At 35.9% G+C, this 25,910-nt stretch overlaps 2 protein-coding genes, 1 long non-coding RNA gene and 1 pseudogene across 4 annotated transcripts; 1 reads left to right on the top strand and 3 right to left on the bottom strand.

Moving 5' to 3' along the window:
- Positions 1-960: 960 nt before the first annotated feature.
- Positions 961-1,738, bottom strand: LOC147478851 (uncharacterized). Of its 2 annotated transcripts, none has more exons than XR_015209559.1 (4): positions 1,582-1,738; positions 1,383-1,475; positions 1,211-1,300; positions 961-1,107 (listed from the first exon to the last, which is right to left on the bottom strand). It is a non-coding gene; the product is annotated as an uncharacterized LOC147478851 (long non-coding RNA). The 2 variants fall into 2 exon arrangements; XR_015209560.1 differs by having other exon boundaries at positions 1,383-1,472.
- A 6,452-nt stretch (positions 1,739-8,190) lies between these two features.
- On the bottom strand, positions 8,191-18,973 carry LOC147478848 (tubulin beta-1 chain). The gene is made up of 4 exons (XM_086582976.1): positions 18,905-18,973; positions 10,330-10,872; positions 9,256-9,525; positions 8,191-9,124 (listed from the first exon to the last, which is right to left on the bottom strand). Exons 2-4 carry the CDS (start codon positions 10,721-10,723, stop codon positions 8,451-8,453), a joined length of 1,338 nt encoding a protein of 445 aa, XP_086439102.1. The 5' UTR covers positions 10,724-10,872; positions 18,905-18,973; the 3' UTR covers positions 8,191-8,450.
- Positions 13,673-18,666, top strand: LOC147478849 (cytochrome b-c1 complex subunit 7-2, mitochondrial-like). Its single transcript, XM_086582980.1, has 4 exons — positions 13,673-14,003; positions 14,082-14,239; positions 14,329-14,376; positions 18,401-18,666. The coding sequence occupies exons 1-4, from the start codon at positions 13,910-13,912 to the stop codon at positions 18,467-18,469; spliced, it is 369 nt and encodes a 122-aa protein (XP_086439106.1). The 5' UTR covers positions 13,673-13,909; the 3' UTR covers positions 18,470-18,666.
- Positions 14,945-18,394, bottom strand: LOC147478850 (UPF0481 protein At3g47200-like; annotated as a pseudogene).
- Positions 18,974-25,910: the final 6,937 nt, after the last annotated feature.

Genomic DNA, 25,910 nt, shown 5'->3' with positions numbered 1-25,910 from the left:
ACACCAACCTTAACAACTTTTACAATATCATTCGCCAAGTAATTCTCAGAAAGCAACTTGACTGCCCAAGTATCTCAACCAATCCACTTTCTAGATGATTGAAATTATGGAAAATTTCATCTGGCTGCTCAACCGTCAAGGCGTCAACACCACTAATCCACTATGTCGTTGATGTTAATAACACTTACTTATAAAATTAAGTTGGCTAAGCTGAGCTTGACATAATAGGATCATCAACATATAAAATTGATAATAAAAACTGGAATAAATGGTGATATGCAGCTATGAGACAATAGATAAGTACAGCAAATAATGCCAAAATCTAGATAGCCCACAATAAGTTGACTTTATATTGCATTCCCTTCCATATAAATGGCTTAAGATTATATGAAGAATTATTTCCTGATTATAATAGTGTTTAGTATAAAAGAGTTTTGTGAACATGTGCTCTAATGCAAAGGGTGGCTTTTAATTCAAATTAAGACATTTTTATTACTCTCTCCTAACCAAGTTATGATTTTCTTTCAAACGGATTTTTAAGCATTTCATATGGCAAATGACAGGATTACCTTCCGATTTCTTACTATAAAATTTGGTGGTCTTTTCTTTCGTCAATTTGCATTTTTTAAGTATTGTTTTTTTTTTTAACTAATGTAAGCTTAACTAATGTAAACAGGTAGTATGTATGTAAGTCATCCCTTAAGAAAACGATCATAGTTACATAGTTTCCCAGCTGTCATGAAAAAAATTGGAACACATGTCCCTCAAGTAACTTAGATCTTTATCACTTAAACCTATAAACCTTGACAGTAGGTATCCCTTGTGCTTCTATAATACCAAAGTGATTATATATATATGAAAGTACCGTAAGATGGATATAATATAGAGGGATTGAAAGAAACAGCACAATAAATGCAATAAAGTTATGCAGATTATTATAGTTTATTATAGTACGTATGATAGAGATGGAATTCATGTCTAAATGCAATAAAGTTACAGAAGATAGCACAATAAGGTTTCTTTTTAAGAACACAACTAATAATAACAACAAATTAATATAAAATATCTCCATCGCATGATCTACTTTGACACATTTCAGCTTTTGGCCTATAGACAAAGCAAAAGTAAATGTGATTCAAATTAGTAAGAAGAGTCATGTAGAATTGTGGTAAAGGTAAATTTGTTTTGAATATAAGTAATGTTTAAATACCTTGTTTTCTTTTATCTTACGCACCCTTTTAGATGGAGGTCTAATGACTGAAGTCTGGGATGATTCATTCGAATCTTCAGTCGAAATTACCTTTGACAAAAAAGTAGATAGAGGATAAGTGAATGTCTAACTATTTTTTAAAAATGGAAACCTATAAAAGTGAAACACATACCACATAAGCTTTTCTTTTGTAAGTTTTATCAGTTCTGTTTTTCTTATTTGAGGAGTTAGGAATGTCAGTGGACCTTTCCAAAGGAAGTTGCTGCTAGAAAAAAAGAACATAATAAGAATAAAGCGTTGAATCAAGGAATATGTTTTTTTTTTTGTATAGATTGTTAGTCATTGGCAGTAGGGTAAAAGTAAATGAATACCTTTTCTTTCATAAGAGTTGAGCTGTTTTGATGCATGTTGTCATGTAGTTGGGCTTGGAAGGTATCATTTAGAATCTGTGATGGCTCTGTCACCTGATTGTATAATAAGAGGTAAAATAATAAATATAAGCCAATGATAAATAAGCATGTTATTGCTAGCTAGCAGTGGTGCAATGCCTAAATGGAGTGAATATTCCATGGATGATAAGAGCACGATGGACACGAGCAACCTCCTTACTTACAAGCTGGAGATTGACACACACCTATCGTGAAGCCAATTTTGGAGCCGATGCCGTTACAAGGAAGGCTTCCACAATGGCAGGATTGGCAGGTGGACAGGCTATATGGAGTAGGGGACAAAACTAAAAAGGACAAAATTCCAAAATAATGAACCAAAAAACCTATCCGCATTTCAAAAACACTCTCAAGGACAATAGTTGACTTTTGTTCGAAAAAGACAATAGTACCCTGGTATGCACAGGTGTCGGTACATACCACCTTAGTATACTACCTTAGGTATGCAAAGACGTCAGTGCATACCAAATATCACAAAGAAAATGTTATGCACAAGTGTCAGTGCATACTACCTCTTGGTATGCGAGGTATGCACAGACGTCAGTGCATACCAAACATCACAAAGAAAATAGTATGCACAAGTGTCAGTGCATACTACCTCTTGGTATGCGAGGTATGTACAGACGTTAGTGCATACTAAACATCACAAAGAAAATTGTATGCACAAGTGTCAGTGCATACCACTTCTTGGTATGCGAAGTATGCACATACATCAATGCATACCAAACATAGAAGGGTAAAATTGAAAAGAGTAAAAAATAAAAAAGTCAAGTCTGTCCTTATTAATAATTAAAATGTTAAATCTGGTTTTTCTAGTAGTTATAAGCCAAAAAATGTTCTTATCAATGGTTTCAAAACCCAGCTGTCCTAGACTATGATTAAAATTTGAAATTGGGCCTTTTGGCTTATTTCTTGTATGGAGTAACAGTAGACCACCATTTGTTTCTAGGCTTGAGTGTCCTTTGAGAACCTACTTTAGATTCTGTTGAGTCTATTTTAGATTCGGTTGAGTCACATGTATTGAAAATCCTTCTTCATGTAACACATTATTTCATTTTAATCAAATCCTTAATTGAGTGCAAAAAAAAACACTATAAACCAAAAAGGAAACTGCAACTACAAGAGACTGTAATAAACAATGATGTTGTTACCATAGTACAAAATATCAGAATATGGGTATTTATCGATATTCAATTTCTGGATATGTATCGTGGATATATCCCTCTCTTTGGGGATATTTGACATTGTTTCATATGCAAATATCGTGGATATATCTAAAATATCGACAAATATCGTGGATATTGTGGATATTTATTGATATATCGTGATATATTATTTATATTTATTTGAAATATAATGGTAAATATTAAATAAAATTGTTATATATACAAAATATCGCCAAATATCCCTAAATATCACAAATATCGCAAATATTATCGAAATATAACTGATATTTGCAGTCGTATATATCTCTAAACATATCGTGATATTTAGGGTGTGTTTGTTATGATGGAAACACTATGGAAAGGAAAGGAAAATAAGAGTGGTCCACCTTTTCCATAGTTTTTAAAGGTTGTTTACCCATTGGAAAGGAAATGGGCTTTTCCATATGGAAACAAAATCATAGAAATGGAAAAGGTTTTGTGTCCTTAGCTAACCCCTAAAAATTTTGTGGAAAAGAAAGGAAAAGAAATAGATAGATATGGCTTACTACTAATACACCCATGACCCAACAATATAATTATTCCTTTCCATAGCTTTTGCAAACAAACATGATTATTCCTTTCCCCAGTTTTTACTTTCCTTTCTCCAGTTTTTACTTTCCTTTCCCCAGTTTACCAAATACATACCATTTAAAATTATTTCCTTTCCATTCCATTCTATTCCATTCCATAGTGGACCACCCATTTTATTTTCTTTCCTTTCCATGAGTTAAAATTTAACAAACACACCCTTAAATATCTTTTTCTGAAATATAGATAGATATCTCTAAATATCGCGATATATCGGGATATTTTGTACTATGGTTGTTACTACTCAATGGTGGGCATTATTTCACTTGCATTATTAATATGACTAAAATTTAACTCAATGGTACTTTCATCTGTTACATCCAACTGTAATATATCAAGATGTTCTGGAAATTTTTCCTTCAACTCAATAAGCCCTGTCGCTCCATCAGGATTTCGACAAGTCGCAATTACATGCCCTTTCTCCTTTCTCTCCAATAATTGCCTAACCTATTTGTCCAAAATGAAATTACCCATTGTCAAAAATCAAATTCAACATCCAAAACATAAAATGAAAATTAACAAAATGACTTACAAATTCGAGACCAATGCCCCTGGTAGCACCTTGAACCATAGAAACTCCACCCTGACCATTCCTTCTTGACGTCATAAGTGTAGTAGTAGTAGTAGGCATGATGGGCATGATGGGTGTGTTTAAGATAAGATGGTTCATGATATCTTTGCTTTTCAGGATTTGGGTAGTAAGTAAATGGAGTTTTTTAGCTTTGAATATGAACATTTGAGCTGTTGCAATTCAAGAAGGAATGGTTTGATAGAAATCTAGATGGAACAATTAAACCAGTTAACTAACTATGAGTGTGGCGTGTAATATATATTGCTGATATAATCTACATTGTTGGACTGATATTTTCTGAGAAAATTAATGGACAATAAGCATTACCACTTACCAGACTAGACATAATAATTCACTAATTCAAATTTATTCGTTACAAAATCATTACATGTTCTGCAGATATTACTTGAAGCAGGACCGCGTATCAAAATCACTAAGAAACTAAAAGTTAACAAGATCAATGAAACAATAAAATACATTGGCGACAATACGGGCATGTATTAGTATATTCAGGCTTTGACAACCATGTATAGAGACATCTTCTATGGAATATGTGCTTGCAAAGCATTCGCGTGATGTCTATCTCCGTCCATAACTCCTTCAAACATATTGGACATTCTTCCATCAACACCTCTTTTTCCAAACAACCATCATATCCACAAGTTGTGTCTGCTTCGACTGATGGACACAGGAGTTCTTCATCTTCACAAGTTACCACCGTCTCTGTACGAACCTCTAACTCCAAAGCCAATCTTATTTTATCAGGCCTAGGACTCTTTTCCAATGCTGCTTGTGCAATCTTATGCGTGAAAACAGATAGCATTTTCTGAAATGTATTCCAGAACTTTAGAGGAATACCATTCTCACATACAAACTCATTGAGTTCATTATTTTTACAGCCACCATCTGAAGTTAACAAATCATTAAAGTTGAATGAGAACTCTTTGAACTTTGTAGTTGCATGTCGTGTTTCTTGAGTTGTTAACCCTTCTTTGTCATGACTAACTGCAACCACCATGCTGAATGCTATTTCATTGCTCTTCTCTGTATAATGATCATATATAATATTCAAGTGCTTGACATAAGTGGATTGACTGTAATATTCTTCGAGAGGACAAGCGAGATCGGGAATGCTTTTACTTTGCGAAAGTAGATCCATACTTTTGATGAGCAAACAAGTATTAAGTCTTGCCGTATATATATAGGGCAACCTGCAACCATGCTACTATTTTGGTATGTTACTAATTGTCTTTGGATTCGGATTACCAAAAGAGTTTCCAATTGCATATCATTGATTACGGAGAACACGGTTGTACAGTTGTACTTACCCACATCTCATAGTTTTATTAGGGGCTAGAAGTTTCTATATATTTTAAACTTGTTGTGCAAGTATTCAAGGAATGCCTCCTGACCCTCTAAGGTAATCAGGTAATTCTATTTTGGTTGTGCATCTAATCCTAATCCAAATAGGTCACATGGGCGTGTTTCCTAGAAATAACGGTTAGTTATGTAATTAGTTTCAATCAGGATTCAGGACTCCGTTTCTTGTAGAAGTTTTAGTAGATGATAATGTGATTATCAAATAACTTGACGTAAAACTGATAGAAAAAGAAAACTATCATATGTAGTAATGTAGGGACTTTGAGACTTCCCTATTTCAAGGGATGTTCCTTGGTGCTCGTCCTCGTTTTGCAATCATATTTTCTAGAGCGTGTTCAATCTTAGTAGAGAGCAACATGTTTGCATTAAGGTTCAAATTATACATTTTTATTTCTTCAAATAGCTGTACAAGCAACTTCGTATTCAACTGATCATATGCCTAAACCAAGAATAAATTTTGGACAATAGTACAGAGGGTCAACTTGCTCTTTAACTCTCTCCATCTTTGTTTCAATCCCTTATGGTGGTCGAAAAGTTATCAAGTTGTATATCCATGAACCATATGTAGCCCCAAACTACCTCTGAAGTATTGAAGAAACACACGAGCCATAAAGGTCTAAAAGAGATCAATATAGAGGACAGCTTACTTATATATATCCCTGACCTATCTAAATGTTGGACTGACATATTTGGTTTAAAGCAGATGTAGAAAAAAGGAGAAAACCAAATATATGGAATTATATATCGCAGATATAGATATCAGTTATCTCACTTTTGAATTTGTATAATCATGATATTTGGCTATGCATTGGAGCACTTAAAAGATCCACAGTACGCCATATTACCAATACAAAGTCCCATAACTTTGGTTCTGCCTAAAGTTCACAACTTTGGTTCAATACCAGTTGCAGCACCCACGCCTTGCTGGTCCAACTACTTAAATGGGACAATCTGGTCTTCTACCCCAAATACACACTGCTTCTTATGTGTATCAGAACCATAACCTATTTGCTACACGCCTATATCTCTGCAAGGGATCTCAGTCATCTCACCGAACAGAATAACATGACGCCAAAGTAAGTTTAAAATCAAATTCATACATCAGTAAATTTATTCATACAAAATCATGACATGTTCTGGTCTGCCAATTTACAAATTACATGAAGCAGGACTACTTGAACAAAATTACTAAGAAACAAAAAAATTAAAAGAACAAACAATGAATTATTATCCTACAGGCATTTTTGCTCGACAAAACGGGCATGTATTAGTCCTTGGCAACCATGTGTCGAGACATCTTCTATGAAACATATGTTTGCAAGGCATTCGTGTGATGTCTAGCTCTCTCTGCAACTCATTCAAACATATTGGACAATCAGCTTCCACCAATTCATCTTTTTCAAAGCTTAAATCATCAACAGAAGAAAGTTACAAACCATCAACTCCACTAGTTGCTTCTTCAACTGATGAACACGGGTGTTTCTCAATATGTCACATAAATTCCTCTTCATCATCATGAGCTGCCTCAAATTCTGTTTGAACCTCCAAGTCCAAAATCAAAGTTATTTTATCGGGCCTGGGATTATTTTCCAGTGCCGCTTCTGCAATCTGATGTAAGGAATACCATTTTCCAAAACAAGTTCATCATTGCGACAACCGTCCAAAGTCAACAAACTATCAAACTTAAAGGAAAACTCATTAATCATTGTAGTTTTATGTGTACCAAGTGGACCCTAAAACCGTCTTCTTGTGTTCTTAACCATACTTTCTTCTGATTAACTTCAACCTCCATGTTGAATGTTATTTCATTGCATTGTGACCATATATAGTGTTCAAGCTCTTGACATAAGTGAATCCATTGTCATGACGTCTATATTCGTGGAGAGGACGAGATTGGTAGTGCTTTCACTTTGTGAAAGTAAATCCATAATTTTGAATAGTAACGAAGATGAAGTATTAATGGCTGCAATGTAGGTGGAGTCTCGGCATATGTTTATAGGGTAACCATGCCTATTAAAGTGATGAGTTTCCAATTTCGATATCCAATTTTTGGGAAATATTATTACGCGCCTTTATGACACATAGTTGAATTTTCAGAATATAGATTTATAGCATTTAATTAGGGGAATAGAGGACTAGAATTCCTATTAGCATTTTGTTTCTTGTAGAAGTTTTTGTAGGGGATATCAAATAACTTTTCGTAAAACTGAGAAAAAGAGATAAAATAGGGTTAACCTATATTACCCCCCACTAGATGAGCCAATTAGGATTCCCCCTCACTAGATGGGAAATTAGGGTCTCCCCCCTAAATACATGAAAAAAAAAAGTCAAATTGGATTGACCAAATTTTTTTTGTGTGTATTTAGCGGGGAGACCCAGTAACACTAGTTCACCCGAGAAAATATTCATACCTGGGGGTTACTTGGAGACTTCCCAATCTCATCTGGATGCTTGTACTTCGTTCCTTGGCGTTCTTCGTGCGACTTGCAAGCATATTTTCTAGAGCATGTTCAAATTTAGAGAGCAAATTATACATATAATTTCTCCAAGTAATTATATGAGAAATCGTTGTATTCAACTGATCATGCTACATCAAATGCTAAACCAACAATAAACTTTACATGCATACAGAAGTACAGAACTGCAACCAGATGGCTCATAAAAAGCGCAAGTAAAGTCGTCTCCAACAAATGAAAGCTCAGATTCAGTCGGGCAAAAACCAGATAACTGAAAACATGTTAGACTAGTCGACAAGTCATTGAACAAGCAATAGATCTTGGACAATCAAAATACACATCTCAAACCACATGAATGTCGAAATTAAGTAAAGCCAACCATAAAATTCAGGATATTACAGATCCAGTTCTGAAGTAGGTAGAAAAAATATAAATGCAAAACAACCTTACCCATAATAGTCGAAAACTTATCGCAGTGTACATCCATGAACATAGTCACAAACCAACTCTGAAGTAGGAAACACACAAGCCATACAAGCTAACTATATATAACAAATGCAAATGAAACTTCACCACATACGGAACCAAGAAACTTCAAGCCCCAACCTCTTCTTCCTCATCCTCATACTCCTCCTCATCGTCTGCAGTAGCATCCTGGTATTGCTGGTATTCAGCCACCAAATCATTCATGTTGCTCTCAGCCTCTGTAAACTCCATCTCGTCCATGCCTTCACCAGTGTACCAATGCAAGAAAGCCTTCCTCCTGAACATAGCTGTGAATTGCTCACTGACCCGCCGGAACATCTCTTGAATAGAGGTTGAGTTTCCAATAAATGTTGATGCCATCTTAAGACCCTTTGGAGGGATGTCACAAACACTTGACTTAACATTGTTGGGAATCCACTCAACAAAGTAAGACGAGTTCTTGTTTTGGACGTTAATCATCTGTTCATCAACCTCTTTAGTGCTCATCTTACCGCGGAACATGGCTGAAGCAGTAAGGTAACGGCCATGCCGAGGATCAGCAGCGCACATCATGTTCTTGGAATCCCACATCTGTTGGGTGAGCTCAGGAACAGTGAGGTTGCGGTATTGCTGGGAACCTCTGGAAGTCAGAGGTGCAAACCCAACCATGAAAAAGTGGAGACGGGGAAATGGGATCAAATTCACCGCTAGCTTACGTAGATCAGAATTGAGTTGTCCAGGAAATCGAAGACAGCATGTGACGCCACTCATGGTTGCTGATATGAGATGATTGAGATCACCAACTGCAGTAATGCAAAGAAAGGATGTTTATGAGAAACAAAAACACCATGAATAACAAATGTTGCATACATTGATCATATTAATAAAGCAAAGATGAAAGATTATGAACTTTACAGGATAAATTCTGACTTACAGGTGGGTGTGGCGAGCTTAAGAGTGCGGAAGCAAATGTCATAAAGAGCCTCGTTGTCAAGGACCATGCATTCATCAGCATTCTCAACAAGCTGATGTACAGAAAGAGTGGCATTGTATGGCTCTACCACAGTGTCGGAAACCTTGGGAGAGGGAAAGACAGAGAACGTCAGCATCATGCGGTCTGGATACTCCTCCCTTATTTTGGAGATTAGGAGTGTTCCCATGCCAGAGCCAGTGCCTCCACCCAAAGAATGACATACTTGGAAACCTGTACAAGTTTTAATGAAAACAGGTAACTACAATTGATAAATGAAAACACCACAGTACCTATATCATGATAGAATTTTTTAGCCCTTTAAAGATTACACTGGGTAATCTCAAACTATCTCAAAAATAATATTTCCAATATGACCACACATTATGACAACAAACATCCTAAGTCCTCCAGTGTTCGAAAATTTAGAAAAACCCAACCAAATATAAATCATTACTTCAACACCTTATATATCATCTCACAAAATGTAACACCTAATGTTTCAACAAGGGAATCACAGAAGCCATGGGGTACACTGCCTTTTGCATCATGCCAACAACTATTTCTCAAAACTTTTCCAGACTGCAGCATGATATAACTTTCTGTTTCAAATCCTTCTTTTTGGTTTTTCTAAACTAAAACAGATAGTGTGGCCTTTAAGATTACACAATGTTAATATCTAGAAATCTTCCAATAACGAAGCAATACCACTGCCTTCACCATTAAGCTCACCATCTCCACTATTATTATCTATTATTATCAATGGTATGATGAAATATAAGAAGGTGGACCACCCTCGATGATAGAACATATTCATTCAAAAAATGAATTAACCAAATTTGCCTGATGTAGAGGCAATCAAGAAAGCTGCGTAAGTGAATATATACAATGCTGGTCTATCTCTCCATCGAATCAAATTAGCCATGACTAATGAAATTTAAATAACAACAACCCACCCATATATAATTCGAAACAAATAAAATATTATGATTATTCAACAGATGATGAATTTAAAGAAAAGCAATTAAATGATTATACCCTGCAAGCAATCGCAATTCTCGGCTTCTTTCCTAACAACATCAAGAACAGAATCAATTAATTCAGCACCTTCAGTATAATGACCTTTAGCCCAATTATTACCAGCACCAGATTGACCAAAAACAAAATTATCAGGTCTAAAAATCTGACCAAAAGGACCAGATCTAAGACTATCCATAGTCCCAGGTTCCAAATCCATTAAAACAGCACGTGGTACATAACGACCACCACTTGCTTCATTATAATATACATTTATTCTTTCTAATTGAAGATCTGAATCACCATTGTATTTTCCAGTACCATCAATACCATGTTCATCACATATTACTTCCCAGAATTTTGCTCCTATTTGATTCCCACATTGCCCTCCTTGAATGTGAAGGATCTCTCTCATTTTGTTAGGGTAGTTTTGGTATTTTTTTTCTTGGATCGGGAAATGAGGAAATGAATGGGAGGGGTTGGTGATGGAAAGGTATTTATTTATATATAGTTGGGTTTTAACCGTGTAACTGAAGGGAATGATATTTTTAGTTATAATTATAACTAAATTCTCTCGACTATTTATTTAAAAATTTTGAGTTCAAATAACTTAATTATCGAGTTAAAATGTATTAAATCAAGTGCATTTTAATATTTATAAAATTTTAAGAGATTATGGAGGAAGAAATCTCGTTATTTCCAGTAGTTGCAAATAAATAAATAGGGTATTATTGTCCATAACTTCTAAAAGTGGGTTGACATCTCTAAAGTAGGACGCACGTTCGCGTCGGACGCGGTCAATATGGTCAAGACGCAGTCAACTAAACTGTATGTGGGTCAAGACGCGGGTCAATATTGGCTAGGGCAGATTTTGACCTAAAAAAATTAAAAATAAATTAAAAAACTCAATTTTTTTTTTATTTTTTTTTGTTTTGTTAAGACTTATGACATGTTTTAAAAGTTTGATTAGAAAATATTAAACTTAATTTTGTCACTATTTATCTTTAATAGTTTTGAATTTATGAATGTTGATATATTTAATTTAGTTTTCAATGTTTAATTTATACAAAATAAAATTATAAATATTAATTAATTTTCGAGTCTTTTGCCGTGTCCGTCCGTCCTACTTTTTTGAGATATAACTCAGTTGCCGCGTCAGTGTCGATGCAACATAGGTTGACATGTGTTGAATTCTGGTTTTGGTCAAACTTTGATGTAAAAACTAAAAATATTATGCCTCTAGTTTTGGAATCTCAACGGACTCCCTTAAACCAATTTTATAATTAACCAAAATCAAGATTGAGAAAACATATTATTTAAACGTGATAATTAATTTATCGCGTATCAATTTAACAAGATTATAATGTAAATAAAGAGTTTAAGAGAGTAATCAAACCCGGCCCTCTAGCCCGACCCTCAATTCTCAAAAGAAAAAATTGATGTGAGGGTTAGGGATTTACAATTTTAACATTAGCCCTCATAGGTCTGCCCCTCACTACATGAAAAGGTCGGCCTAACCCGTTTTACACCCCTACGTGACCAATGAAAGAATGATGATCTAAGGTACTTCGAATTTGTGAAGCCCATGGATCGAGAAATTTCAGTCCTAATCAAAATTTGAGTCGGGCTATAGGTCCAGGTTGAGTGGATTGGAACTAAGCTGTCCACCCAAAGTAAACCAAGCCCTTAAATGATCACGTTTCTCTGACCACTGACGAAAGTCCAAAACTCCTAAACGCATTTCAATTGCATGCATTCATAAAGCAGGATCTGTAAGGCAATCAATCACCACCACGTGGCACTCATCCCTGTATTCCCTTTTGTCTTTATTCTCACAGTGTCTAGTAGCTGCAGCCTTTAAACTTGGCTAGCAAGAAACAAAAAACTCCAGTTCATCTTGGATCAGAATTATGTGTGACTTGGATCAGAATTAAACATACATGTATGCAGTTTCAACTTTGGCCTTTGGGAGAATTCATGTATACATATAATGAAGAGTTATAGGGACATATTTTATCTTAACACGTAAACAAACTCAAAATCGTTATCAAAAAAAAAAAAAAACTTGCCAAATTTATAAGTTTGGATTAGATTCATTTATTTTTTACTATAGATATTTTTTATTTTTTAACTATTCTAAACATGTTTAAAATAGTTACAAATATAAAAAAAAAAAATTCCAAACTTGCCAAATATAGTTAACAATTTACAAAAATGGCAACACTTGTGATGGTTGCTCTTCTTCTTCTTTTGATTCTTCTTTTTCTTCATTATTGTTTCGATGTACTAGTAATATCTTAGAAAGGAGTTTTTCAAGCTCTTGTTTCTTCTTCAATCTCTAAACAAAAAATGTCTTTGAAATAACGCTTTTGAGTTTAAGACTAGCAAAGAACAGGGACGGATGATGATTATATTGAGCCCAAACAACTTTTTTGACTTTGACATTGATCCTACCACTGCGAACCAGAGGATATTTTGTCTCCACCGAATCTGTAAGCATCTGCATCCAATTCTAATGTCGCGTAGGGGGTTTTTTTTTTTTTATTTTGCACGCCACTCCATGTAAATAAGCATCTGTGGTCTCATTTTAATTTAAGTAGTGATCAAATATACTACTGAGAAGGCTTTTAAATGTGGTGACAAGGATAAAGGATATGGATTGTGTTTGAAATTATACAAATATGCCGTGATAGCTAATTGTGATGGAATTGATTATGCTCTATTTGTCTCAGATACGACTTCAGACCCCTCTATTCTCTCTGTACAACACGTCCTTGTGGTCAATTTTGTTTATTTCTGAACCGAATTTAGTCAGTACCTTTAAAGTTAAGAGTTGGTCGAAATTTGTATTACTTGAGACTGAACTGATAAACATTATTCTTCATTCGAGATTCTTCAAATATGAAAAGTATGCTACCACCACCTAGAGATGCTCTTAGTATGGATAAGTGCAAATGTATATAAATTTTATTTGCCACTAAACAAACACACTCTAAGTAGTGATCAAATATACTACTGAGAAGGCTTTTAAATTGCTCTCTAACTTGTATGCATTGGTGACAAGGATAAAGGATATACAAGAAGCTTTGCAGTGTGGATATTGAATAGTTAATTGTTGCACATCAAATATGCCGTGATAGCTAATTGTGATGGAATTGAACATTATGCTCTATTAGTCTCAGATACGACTTCAGACCCCTCTATTCTCTCTGTACAACACGTCCTTGTGGTCAATTATATGTTTATTTCTGAACCAAGGCTGCACTAGTCAGTACCTTAAAGTTAAGATAATGATACTAATCGTAGCTTTCATTTGTATTACTTGAGACTGAACTGATAAACATTATTCTTTTGTCTAGGCAACGGAGACACTAGTTGAAGATAAATGATTTTTCGGTAGGGAGTTATGCAGATTTTGGTACTAGTTATTCTATCGCACCTTGGAGTACGTTATGCTTGATGTGCTCAAAGTAATAACTTGAGCCCAAACAAATAGCCCATGCAAATATAAACCTGAAATACCAGATATTTACCGATAAATAGTGTTACAAAAAGAAAATGATTTGGGTTTTGGATTGAGAAAAGAGAAGAGAGAGCAGCCATGTCGAAGCTGATGTCTTTATTGCTTTCACCTGAAAAGAACCCACTCGCCCGCATGCACAAAGAATCCGTCTCCCGTCGCCTCAAACATTACGGTCCGTTTTTTTTTTTTTTTTTTTTTTTTAGGGTTTTTAGACATGTGATTAATTGGATTGGTGTTTTTTTTTTTTAAGGGCTTCGATTTGAAGATCTATATGACCAGAAGGAAGATCTGGATATCAAAGAAGCGTTAGCTCGGCTTCCTCGTGAAATTGTTGATGCTAGGAATCAGCGCCTCAAGCGTGCTATGGATCTTTCCATGAAGCACGAGTATCTTTCTGATGATTTGCAGGTATATTTTTATTGTCTTTGTCTAATTTTTAATCTGGTCTAAGTTAGAGTTTCAGCTGATAAGCAATTCTCTTGTATTGTTATTCACAGGCAAGGCAGACACCATTTAGGAGCTATTTGCGCGATATGTTGGCTCTTGTAAGTGGTATATATTTTTACGTAATTATATTCTAATTAAGATGTTGACTTGGGTATGCTTTTGTTCTTTTTAGTTATGCTACATTACTGTTTTTGACAGCTTTAGATTGTACACTTGCATATAACTTTCTGAATGAATTCATTTATGTGGACAACTTACGTACTTATTTATTTGTTATTTTGTCTGGGTATTGAATATGTTAGATGTTAGCAGTACTGTCCTAGCAGTTGGCTATCAGCAATATCACTGTCCTGATATATATAGTTGCTTCTTAATAATACTTACTGGGTAGAATATGGATCTTTGTTTGGAGTTTGAAGAGTCCTAATGCTGTTCAGTGTTCTTTTGTGCAATCATTGTTAATGTTTAATGACTATTAGTGATGTAGAACATTAGTTGAGTCCAAGCCCATAGTTCGAGTCCATTAGTTAGTAGCCGTTGGATCTTGCAACTGGGGGTATCACTAATATTTTTGAAAATGGGGGACTCTTCCTCTGGGGTAGGGTCCCTAATTGCAACTAATAATGGTGGGGTATCCCCTATCTAGCCCTAGCCGTTGGATTTCTTTCAGTGGTAAAACGTCAATACAGCCACTTGTATGTATGCAGTTTTGTTACTGAATCTCATATATGGGCCCGATGCCTTTCAGAGTTTCAGTAAGGAGTTGTCCACAACAGTAAAGCCTTTCTACTGTATAGCAATCCATATATAGATTATGTTGATTTAATCATCTATTTGCTCTCACTCATGTTTTTTTTCCCTCTTACAATTCCATTACTACTTAACATGATTGCAAATATCTGATTGGGAGGCCATTTGTGATTCCAAAGTCTTCTTCCATATGTTGCTCGAGTATAAGTATGACGGTTGGCCTATAAATGGTTTTGAATTTTCTAGGTGTGGATATTTATTAATTATCTACCAGTACGCATAGCAGACATTAGGATCTCATCTTTAAAGGAGCAAGGAATCTTAGATCACGTTGAATTAAAGCTGTGACCTCGAGTTTAGAGTGCGTAACATCAAACAGTTGATTAAGATCTTAGGATTTAGTACCAAGTAATCACTAGGGAGATGCATTACCAATCTAGGTTCTAGAGGAAATTAAGCTTTTTAGAAACAACTTCAACATATTTCTATAGGACTATTTGTCTTATTTGATATTATGGGTGGTACACTGTGAAGAGTGTCTGGATGCAAGTCATGACAACAACCAAACTTGCAGCTAAAAAACCAAAAGCGGTCCAAGGGCTACTGAAATGAGTGGTTAAGAACGCAACCATGGATACCTTTGCCCTGTTTTTGTAGTGCGATTCAATACCACTTTTGACTTCGTAATAGATCTTAGGATCCGGAACCAATTCATTTGCCAACTGGTTAAAGAGATCGGCTACTTGGTCATCACTGCCAAGGAAGTTCAGTAGTATGCCCTTGGATCGGAGCTCCTTCACGTCTTCTGCGTGATCAATCAGTGCATCAAGAAAACAGATGTAGGATATAAATGTATAATCATGGGAAGCATCAGGGCACATCTCGTAAGTGATCAGGTTTAGAAATCTGGGCATGGTTGAGTCATCAATGGCTATTGGAGGAAGTGAAAACTCCCCGTAGATCTTGTAAGACTTGAAGTGGATGTCAGTAAGAGAGTTTGTGGAGCTCCTCTTAAAGTTGATTCCCACTGCTTTAAGCCCTTGACTGAACGGAAAGAGTGCCAATCAGTATCGCTCGTTCGTCGTAATGGAGAGGACATGGAGGATAGCAGTCTGGTTCGAAGGAGGTCAAGGAGATGAAGTGGTTGACGATCTTTACTACCAGTATGCATTCCCAGAGAACAGCGGCCTGGAGGACTAATTCGCTGGTTTATAAATTTGTTGACCATATTTTCCCCTTCATCTTTGATAAATCTCACCCTCATTAGTGCTTGCAATATCAGAAACGGGAGTTGGTTTTCAAGCAAGAACAAGTCTCTTAGTAAAAAAGCTGCACTATAGCAACAAGTAGTCAGCTCACATTGCTGGTCAGTGGTAATGCAGTAGATAAATTGCAGAATGAAGCAGCCGTCCAGGAACATTATGCGTGTAAACGCTTCATCGTCAAACGCAGACGTGGATCCTTCAGAATAGCACTCCCTAGCTTGGACAATGGCCTCAAAAACCTTGCTGTATACAACTTCGGGTCTCACATTACAAGCTGAGACAAATTGTCGAGCGCTTATGGTCTTGAGCTTCTCCATCAACTGGAACTCAGGCCTGCCATGATGATAAGGACCTATGGATGCCAGTGCAGGATCAAAGCATTTCTTATAGGCTTCAACATCCCGCAGTCTTGGTGCTACCTTTTGAATTCGAGGGTTCATATGAGACTGACTACTCCTTTCTTCCGTTCCGTCCATCATTATGTTGATCAACCAATCACCTCTCTGACTTTGGTGTTTGCTTGCTTCCTCCATGATCACACTACTAACCCTCTCTGGTTGCTCAACAATAAGAGCAGGGATGGTATTGCACCTTAACGTACAATAAGCATCCTCTTCCCAGACTGCTCCACTTCAGGAACAGAGGAGATTTCATTTCCTTCTGCAATCATACGCTCAAGAGAGTTTGTATACTGTTCCATACTGTCTTCTGAATATCTTACTAGCAGTTTCACTTTTTTGATAAATGCAGTAATCTAGATTCTTGCTTTCTTCACACACAATGAACTAATACAGTATCCTGCTTTTTTCACATGCCAAGTAATGTACAAGAATAATTTATTATTCTATAGTCTTTCAGCAACTGCAAGGGAGGAATGAAGCGCACCTAGACTATCTGGAAAAAGTCGTTAAAAGATCAAAATATCGGCTTGGCTTGATTTTACGAATTGTTGGTTCGAGTAATTAGCACTTTTATATGCTTTCTGAAAATATTTGAGAAGCAGCAGCCTTATCGTTTGATCAAACTTTTTAAGGAGAATATCTCATGAGAATATCTATCACGACCATGAAATGATGTGATCAAGCTGTTGTAGCACAAAGCTCATGAGGTGTTGATTGTTGGAGCAAACTATGAAGACACCAAAGGAAAAGAACGACTTGTTATACTTTTATGATTATGCAATACAGTAGAAAGGCTATATATGCAGTATTGCAGTGTATACACATATTCTATAGCCAAGTTTTTATTTATGTCCTACATGCATCTATTTGATTTGTAAGGCCAAGTGTGAGTTTAGCTAGATATTTTGTATTGAGGTACAAGTGTTGGATTATTGGATTTAATTCTCCTTACTGTTAGTGGTATAATTATATATGACATCTGTTTCGGCACTTTCTCTTATTTTGCGGCTTTACATTTCTGGAATTTGTTTCTAGTTCTTGTTTTCGACAACTACTTTATTTCATTTGTCAGTTTAGTAGTTGTCAATTGCTGTTGGTGCTAGCGGTGGTGGGGGTTGAGTGTGTTGTGTGTGCAGAGTGCTGAGTGCTGAGTTAGATGAGTGCTGGGTGTGCAGAGTGCTGAGTGTGCTGTGTGTGTTGAGTGTGCAGAGTGCTGAGTGCTGATTGTAGATGAGTGATGAGTGTGCTGTGTGTGCTGAGTGTGCTGAGATTGTGCTGAGTGTGTAGAGTGTGCTGAGATTGTGCTGAGTGTAGATAGTGTGTTGTGTGTGCAGAGTGCTGAGTGTGCAGAGTGTGCAGAGAGTGTGCTGAGTGCAGAGAGTTTGTTGTGTGTGTGCAGAGTGTGGTGAGTGCAGAGAGTGTGTTGTGTGTGTGCAGAGTGAGAGCAAATAGATGATGTTCAATATCTATCACGACCATGAAATGATGTGATCAAACTCTCTTGGTGCTCTTGATTTGGTAGCCAACTGTAACGGGTTTCTTTTTTCTACTCATTATGCAGTATTGCAGTGTACTTATTACTAATTGATTTGGGCATGCTTTATAATGATTGTTTCGCTTAGATATATAACTTGTCTTTTTTCAACTGTGATGAGTTTCAGCGTTTGTTTTCAGTTTTGATAAGTTACTTTATTTCTTTATTGCAGGTAAGGAGGGAGAGAGAAGAGCGTGAGGCCTTGGGAGCACTGCCTCTCTACCAGAGAACCATTCCATAAGTGTACTTCTTGTTATCTAATCATATTCTGCAATAGAATATGGTTAGAAATTTCTGTTAAACTTCATTGAAGGGTCATGAGAGCGTTTTGTGTCACAACTTATTAGCCTTGGAGCTTCTCGATGTTTTTCTGTTACCTTTATAACATTGTTATATTCATTCCTAATAATGTGTATTAAGGATGTTTCAACCTTTGAACCTCTGCCTTTTCTGTTATTTAACAAATGAAACGGTAGGAAATGTCGAGTATCTAGCTGATATGAATGTGAAATGTGTTCTGCTATTTAATGGTCAAAACTCCGCATAGAGTTGGGTGATCTTGGGGAACTTCTTTGGCTATATGAAATAATTGTTCATTGGGCTGAGATGGTCATCACGTGCTATTCTTCTAAGGAAAATTATGGAGGAAGGGAATGATATTTTTAGTTACAAACACCTCATATATAATTATAACTAAATTCTCTCGACTATTTATTTAAAAATATTGAGTTCAAATAACTTAATTATCGAGTTAAAATGTATTAAATCAAGTGCATTTTAATATTTATAAAGTTTTAAGAGATTATGGAGGAAGAAATCTCGTTATTTCTAGTAGTTGCAAATAAATAAATAGGGTATTCTTGTCCATAACTTCTAAAAGTGGGTTGACATCTCTAAAGCACGGACGCACCTCCTAAATTTGTAAACTTGGCTGGCAATTTTTTTTAAATCAACTAAACCGGACGCGGGTCAATATAGTCAGGATGCGGATTTTGACCTAAAAAAATAAAAAATAAATTAAAATAATATTAAAAAACTCAATTTTTTTTTTGTTTTGTTTTGTTAAGACTTATGACATGTTTTAAAAGTTTGATTAGGAAATATTAAACTTAATTTTGTCACTATTTATCTTTAATAGTTTTGAATTTATGAATGTTGATATATTTAATTTAGTTTTTAATGTTTAATTTATACAAAATAAAATTATAAATATTAATTAATTTCCGAGTCTTTTGTCGGTGTCAGCGTCCAAGGTCCTACTTTTGAGATATAAAGTTGCCGGCGATTGTCGGGTGCAACATAGGTTGACATGTGTTGAATTCTGGTTTTGGTTAAATTTTGATGTAAAAACTAAAAATATTATGCCTCTAGTTTTGGAATCTCAATGGACTCCCTTAAACCAATTTTATGATTAACCAAAATCAAGATTGAGAAAACATATTATTTAAACGTGATAATTAATTTATCGCGTATCAATTTAGCAAGATTATAATATAAATAAAGAGTTTAAGAGAGTAATCAAACCCAACCTTCTAGCCCGACTTTCAATTCTCAAAAGAAAAAATTGATGTGAGGGTTAGTACTTTACAATTTTAGCATTAGCATTCATAGACCTGTCCCTCACTACATGAGAAGTTCGGCCTAACCCGTTTTACACCCCTACCTGACGAATGAAAGAATGAAAGAATACCCCTACGTGACGAATGAAAGAATGATGATCTATGGTACTTCGAACTTCGAACTTGGATCGAGAAATTTCAGTCCTAATCAAAATTTGAGTCGGGCTATAGGTCCAGGTTGAGTGGATTGGGACTAAGCTGTCCACCCAAAGTAAACCAAGCCCTTAAATGATCACGTTTCTCTGACCACTGACGAAAGTCCAAAACTCCTAAACGCATTTCAATTGCATGCATCATAAAGCAGGATCTGTAAGGGCGTAAGGCAATCAATCACCACCACGTGGCACTCATCCCTGTTTTCCCTTTTGTCTTTACTCTCACAGTGCCTAGTAGCTGCAGCTTTTAAACTTGGTTAGCAAGAAACAAAAAACTCCATTTGTTCTTGGATCAGTGTCAATTTATCCGTAAGTTGGAATTTATGTGAAAAGTCAATTTGGACCTCTTAGAAACCAGATGTTCTGATATCATATTAAATTGCCAATTTCTCCATAAACTCGAACTTATATGAAGAGTCAATTATATTAATATAAAAGAGACTCAAGTGAGAAAATGAGTGGAATAATCTCAACAACTATTGTTGTTCTGTATATAGTCACGTGCTATGAATCTCCAACACTCACTGTGTAGTCGCGTGTGCAACTTATCACCTATGCATAGAAAGGGAGTTCAAGTTTTAGTAGCTCTTGTTTATTTTTTGCCATGCAACTTACAAATGGTCTAGGTTAAAACAATTGAAATAAAGTTTGATGTTGTGCACATAATTAGCTTCACATGACGAGAACTTTCCTACCAATGCTCTACTTCTAGCACTACTACTACTACCAGGGCAAACATACTAGTTTGGTAGTGCCTGACTCTCTATTTATATCTATTGCAGGCCATGCTCACACATCCGCTGATGCTTGCAACTGCTCAAGGCGGACTTGTGCACCATTGATCCTATATTACTGCGGGGGACGAGAACCAGAGGATATTTTGTCTCCACCGAATCTGTAAGCATCTGTGCATCTCATTTTAATTTAAGTAGTGATCAAATATACTACTGAGAAGGCTTTTAAATTGCTCTCTAACTTGTATGCATTGGTGACAAGGATAAAGGATATACAAGAAGCTTTGCAGTGTGGATATTGAATAGTTAATTGTTGCACATCAAATATGCCGTGATAGCTAATTGTGATGGAATTGAATATTAATTATGCTCTATTAGTCTCAGATACGACTTCAGACCCCTCTATTCTCTCTGTACAACACGTCCTCGTGGTCAATTATATGGTTATTTCTGAACCAAGGCTGCACTAGTCAATACCTTAAAGTTAAGATAATGATACTAATCGTAGCTTTCATTTGTATTACTTGAGACTGAACTGATAAACATTATTCTTTTGTCTAGGCAACGGAGACACTAGTTGAAGATAAATGATTTTTCGGTAGGGAGTTATGCAGATTTTGGTACTAGTTATTCTATCGCACGTTATGCTTGATGTGTTCAAAGTATTTTTTTTTCACACACAAGCATATATTATTAATCTATAATATAAAAAATGTTACAGCCAAGAGATATGAATTACAACTATTCATATAGCTACAGGAGGTTCCTAGTCAAATCGATAGTATGTCCTAAATAGGTATTCAACAGATGTGATAAAGGAAGGCCTGTTTAAGCTCCATATTGTTTCTCGATCTATGACTCAAATGAGATCCCTTCTTTGCTGCAGCATCTGCACCAAAATTTGCTTATCTTATTATTAGTGTGTGTGTTATCCTCCAGTGTTCAAGCTTTCGAATTGCTCTGTCATGATATAAAGTTTTGCACACTCCTTGTCGTACACAACTAGACTGTCATGATATAAAGTTTTGCTTGCTGAATTACAGTTTCTTTAGTTTTAGGTTTCCACTATGAACACTGTTACTCTGTTAGAAATATAGTCTTTTTGCTTGTGAAGATCGATTGTGACGGGAATGCTTGATACTTGCTCATGCCTGTTGTTGTTGATTCAACCATATCATTACTGTACTTGGTTTTGCACAGCTACAAAATGTATGTCCTGCTGGACAGGAAATCCATGTTTAGCGCGATGTTGTGATAATCAATGCAAAGTAATGAAGTATGATACCATTTTGTAGACTTGTAAGTTAGGAGTGCCTGCAACCCTTAGAGATAAGTGCAAATCTCTAGGTAAGTTGGACGATTCTTCAAATTTGAAGAAATCATCCCCGAATTCGAATTCCAACTCTAGGTGAAAAACGATTCGTGGGGTCGCATCACCGCTTGTTCTCTCTTCCTTTTTAGTTTTCTTGTTTGGGAAATTTGGCAATTTGGATATGAGGATATCCTTGGCGCGCGATATTGCAAATGTCAAGCCCCACAACTTTTTGACTTTGAGCCAAGATTACACCGCCCATCATAACCATTTAGCGCCGCCAACTTTATTTCCAACTTCCTAATGTCCCTTACCTTATAGGTTTTTTTTTTCAGAATTTCTCTTCATCTTCTCCACCCTAATGTCGCATCGAACTTAGTTTGGGTTGTTTTCAAATTATACATGGGCATCGGCGGACATTACCAACTGTCGTCGTCGTAAAAAAATAAGCGAGCTTGATGCAAAATGTCGAAAATGGGTTATTTTTTTGGTAATCGAATTTGAAAAAGAGAGAAAGTGGGGAGAGTTGGTGAATTTTTTTACGAGGAAAACTTTATTCATAAACGCAAATTCTTTAAATATGAAGAGTATGCTACCACCACCTAGAGATGCTCTTAGTATGGATAAGTGCAAATGTATATGCATTGAATGCCTTCTCTTTTTTCTGGTGTAAACAAAGCTAGCTTGTACAAGTCCCCAATGTTTTAAGTTGTTTTTTATTTATGGACCGTTGGATCACACATCCAACGGTCTCGGAACCCTCATATAGGGATGAGGATATTCTCGTGGTAGCGCAGGCCTAGAAAAAAAAAAAAAAAAATCCATAACAACACCACGTGTCCCTCAACAATAACGCAACACTTGTACAACATCGTACTAATTTTATTCCCTCCACTACTCTCTGACAACAAAATCATAACTGGAAAACTCAAACTCAAAAGCAGCTCACAACTCTTTTTCAAGTCCGCACCTCATTTCTTCACTTCCATTCTCTATAAATACCCCCACACCTCTCTCTTTCTCTCTCTCAAAAAAATGGCAACACTTGTGATGGTTGCTCTTCTTCTCCTTGATTTTCTTCTTCTTTTGATTCTTCTTCTTCTTCATTATTGTTTCGACTAGTAATACTGTTTTTTCAACTTCTTCTTCAATCTCTAAACAAAAAATGTGTTTGAAATACGTTTTTGAGTTTAAGACTAGCAAAGAACTTGGACGTGATGATGATTATATTGACTTCAAGGTAATGTTTAATGACTTGAAGAGATTTTGTGTTATTATTAGTACTGTTTTTCTTAGTTGTTAAGTTGTTCTTCCTTTTGAAAACAGATGAAACTCTGTTTTGGTGAAAGAATGGTGAAATCTGGGCTTAAGAATCATTCCATTTGTGTGTTTGTGAATCTTGAGATGGTAAAATCTTGCTTTAATAGTCAATCCATGTCTGATCTTCAATAATATTTAAATGTGAGACAATTATATGTAGTGGTAACCTTGTGGATGTAGAGGAATTCAAGAGATTCTATCTGCAGGTTTGTCTCATTACTTAGATGTGTCTATGTGGATTACCTATTCATCATAAAGAAAGTTGTCAGTTCATCTTTACTGAGAGTCCAAAAATCTCAGGTGGTATGGTTTAGTAAGTTGGTAGTGTAATGACCCACCTCTTTGGACATATTCTGACATTCTTTGAAGACTCTGGACTTTTGTTCTATCACCAAGCTAGGATCATCACTTTTACAGGTTTTAGATATCTATTTTTCAACTTGATGGGGTCTCTTGCTTCATTAGATTTGGGCCTGAAAGTTTTGAGAGACATTCTTTGGTCTTTATAAAACCTGTTGGATTTTCCATGTCTTGTTATCTTTTTGTTATGTTATTCTTTAGTTTAGTTTAATTTTTTTCTTTTTGGTCTCTCTTTAATTAGTTGCTGTTCATATTGTTATATAGCTGTAATTCTCGTATGTCTTGCTCTTTAGACAGTAGTCTAGCTTGTCCTGCGTTTCATAACAAATGCTCGAGGGCACATGTGTTTTTTTGAGAGTGATCTCCTTTGTGGTGATCACCTTCTCTGGATATAGGCCAAGGAATGTATTATTGTCTTTGTTGTACTGAAGAAGTTAAAGGTTTTGTGGAAATAATTTTGCTCTGGGTAATTCTGCAGTTCTTTTCAAAAATCTTGAAGAGGTTGAGAAAATCGAAGACTCTTAATTTTTGTGTTTCGATGCCCATCTAGTGTTAACTGGGTTCTTGTTAAAGGGTGTGTTCCATTGCTCAGTGAAAGATTTGTACTGCAGAAACGAAAAGGAGATAGAGAGAACAATCTTTGGTCCATGCTCATGCCAATTGGAAACTTAGAATACCAACCCTGACTTATACTGAATTATTGTACTTTTTATTTGATTAGTAAATAGTAACTGATAAGTTGTATCTTTAGTGTGCTCTAATTTAGTGATTATATATGCTGTCCGACTTACGGTAAAGTCTACATGAAAGCTGAATCTTAAATGTTGTTTGGTGTTTCTCCGGTATTCATTTCCACCTTCATGCGTTGGAGAAGTGGGGCTGGAGAAGTGGGGCGCATGGGTGCTCCTAGTAGAAGAGAAGTTGGCCATGGGATGCTTGCAGAGAGGGCACTGGAACATATCTTGCCTTCTGAAACTGATTTTCCTTACACTATTCGTGTTGAAAGTACTATCACGGAAAGTAATGGTTCTTCAAGGTTAGCTGGTCTCCTTAATATGATGTAAATTCTCAGCGCGTTTTGAAATTTCTGCTGCCAAGCTTTGTAGACTCAACATCTGTTTTGTCGTTCATTCCTCTACTTTTGATGGCTAGTTTTTCTGATTCAACAGTATGTCGTTCATTCCTCTACTTTTGATGGCTACTTATAATCTTGGAATTTTGGTTTTCGCATTATGACCGCTTGTTGTTAGTGAAAATAGAATTTCTTTTTTTGGCGTACTTGAAAGCCGCTGCTTTGATACTCTGTTCATGTGTATTACAATATTGTTGATTCGACCTTGCTTGGACACAATCTTTGATGAAACTTGTTTAGAGATTGAGCATAAGTGAAGTCACTAGTCACCTTTGGCATTGTGTGGCATAAGATGATAATTATCAGTGATGAAAACCATGCTCGCATAGTCCTTCCACTTGAATGCCTTCTCTTTTTTCTGGTGTAAACAAAGCTAGCTTGTACAATAGTCCTCAATGGACTTCGGCTTGTTCTTTCCAGAAAGTTGGTGAAGGGATCGGATTCCACGGACGTTGGATGTATTGATTAGGCAAAACTCTAATAGGCATGAAACAATCATGCATTTTTTTGCCCCTTCCCTTTGACTGCAAGTTTGGCCCTTGTGTACGTAAAGGAATCTGTCCAGGAAGTTATGCAAATGTGTGACATTCGATTCTCCATGTTCAACTTATATAAACAGATTGTGATTAATTAATAGGTGGCCTCATTAAGTTTTTCCATAGTTCTATCAATTGGAATTTGTCATTAAAGAGATGATATGAATGCTGTGTATTTGAGGAAGCAAGTTCCGAAACATGTATTGTATTTATCGGTTCCTTGAGACCATGAAAAAAACAAATTGTAGTTCCATTTGTAATTTTGTACCGTGTAAATTGGATGACCATATATGATATATCTCATTCTCTCCATGAGCCCAAGTGCTGTACAGTCCTTTTACAGCTCTATCCTCATTTTTCCTTTTGTCTTACTCTAACAGAGTCACAGACTCACTTGCAACTGCAGAGTTTAAACTTGCCCACCAAGAAACAGCAAACACCATACACCATATACTGATATACCACCATTTCAAGTCCGAAGACCCTCCTTATTTCTTCTGGTCATTCACATTCT

The sequence above is a fragment of the Coptis chinensis genome, chromosome 9 (assembly GCF_015680905.1).
Source record: "Coptis chinensis isolate HL-2020 chromosome 9, ASM1568090v1, whole genome shotgun sequence".
Classification (NCBI taxonomy): Eukaryota; Viridiplantae; Streptophyta; class Magnoliopsida; order Ranunculales; family Ranunculaceae; genus Coptis; species Coptis chinensis.
This window is presented reverse-complemented; position numbering and strand designations above follow the sequence as displayed.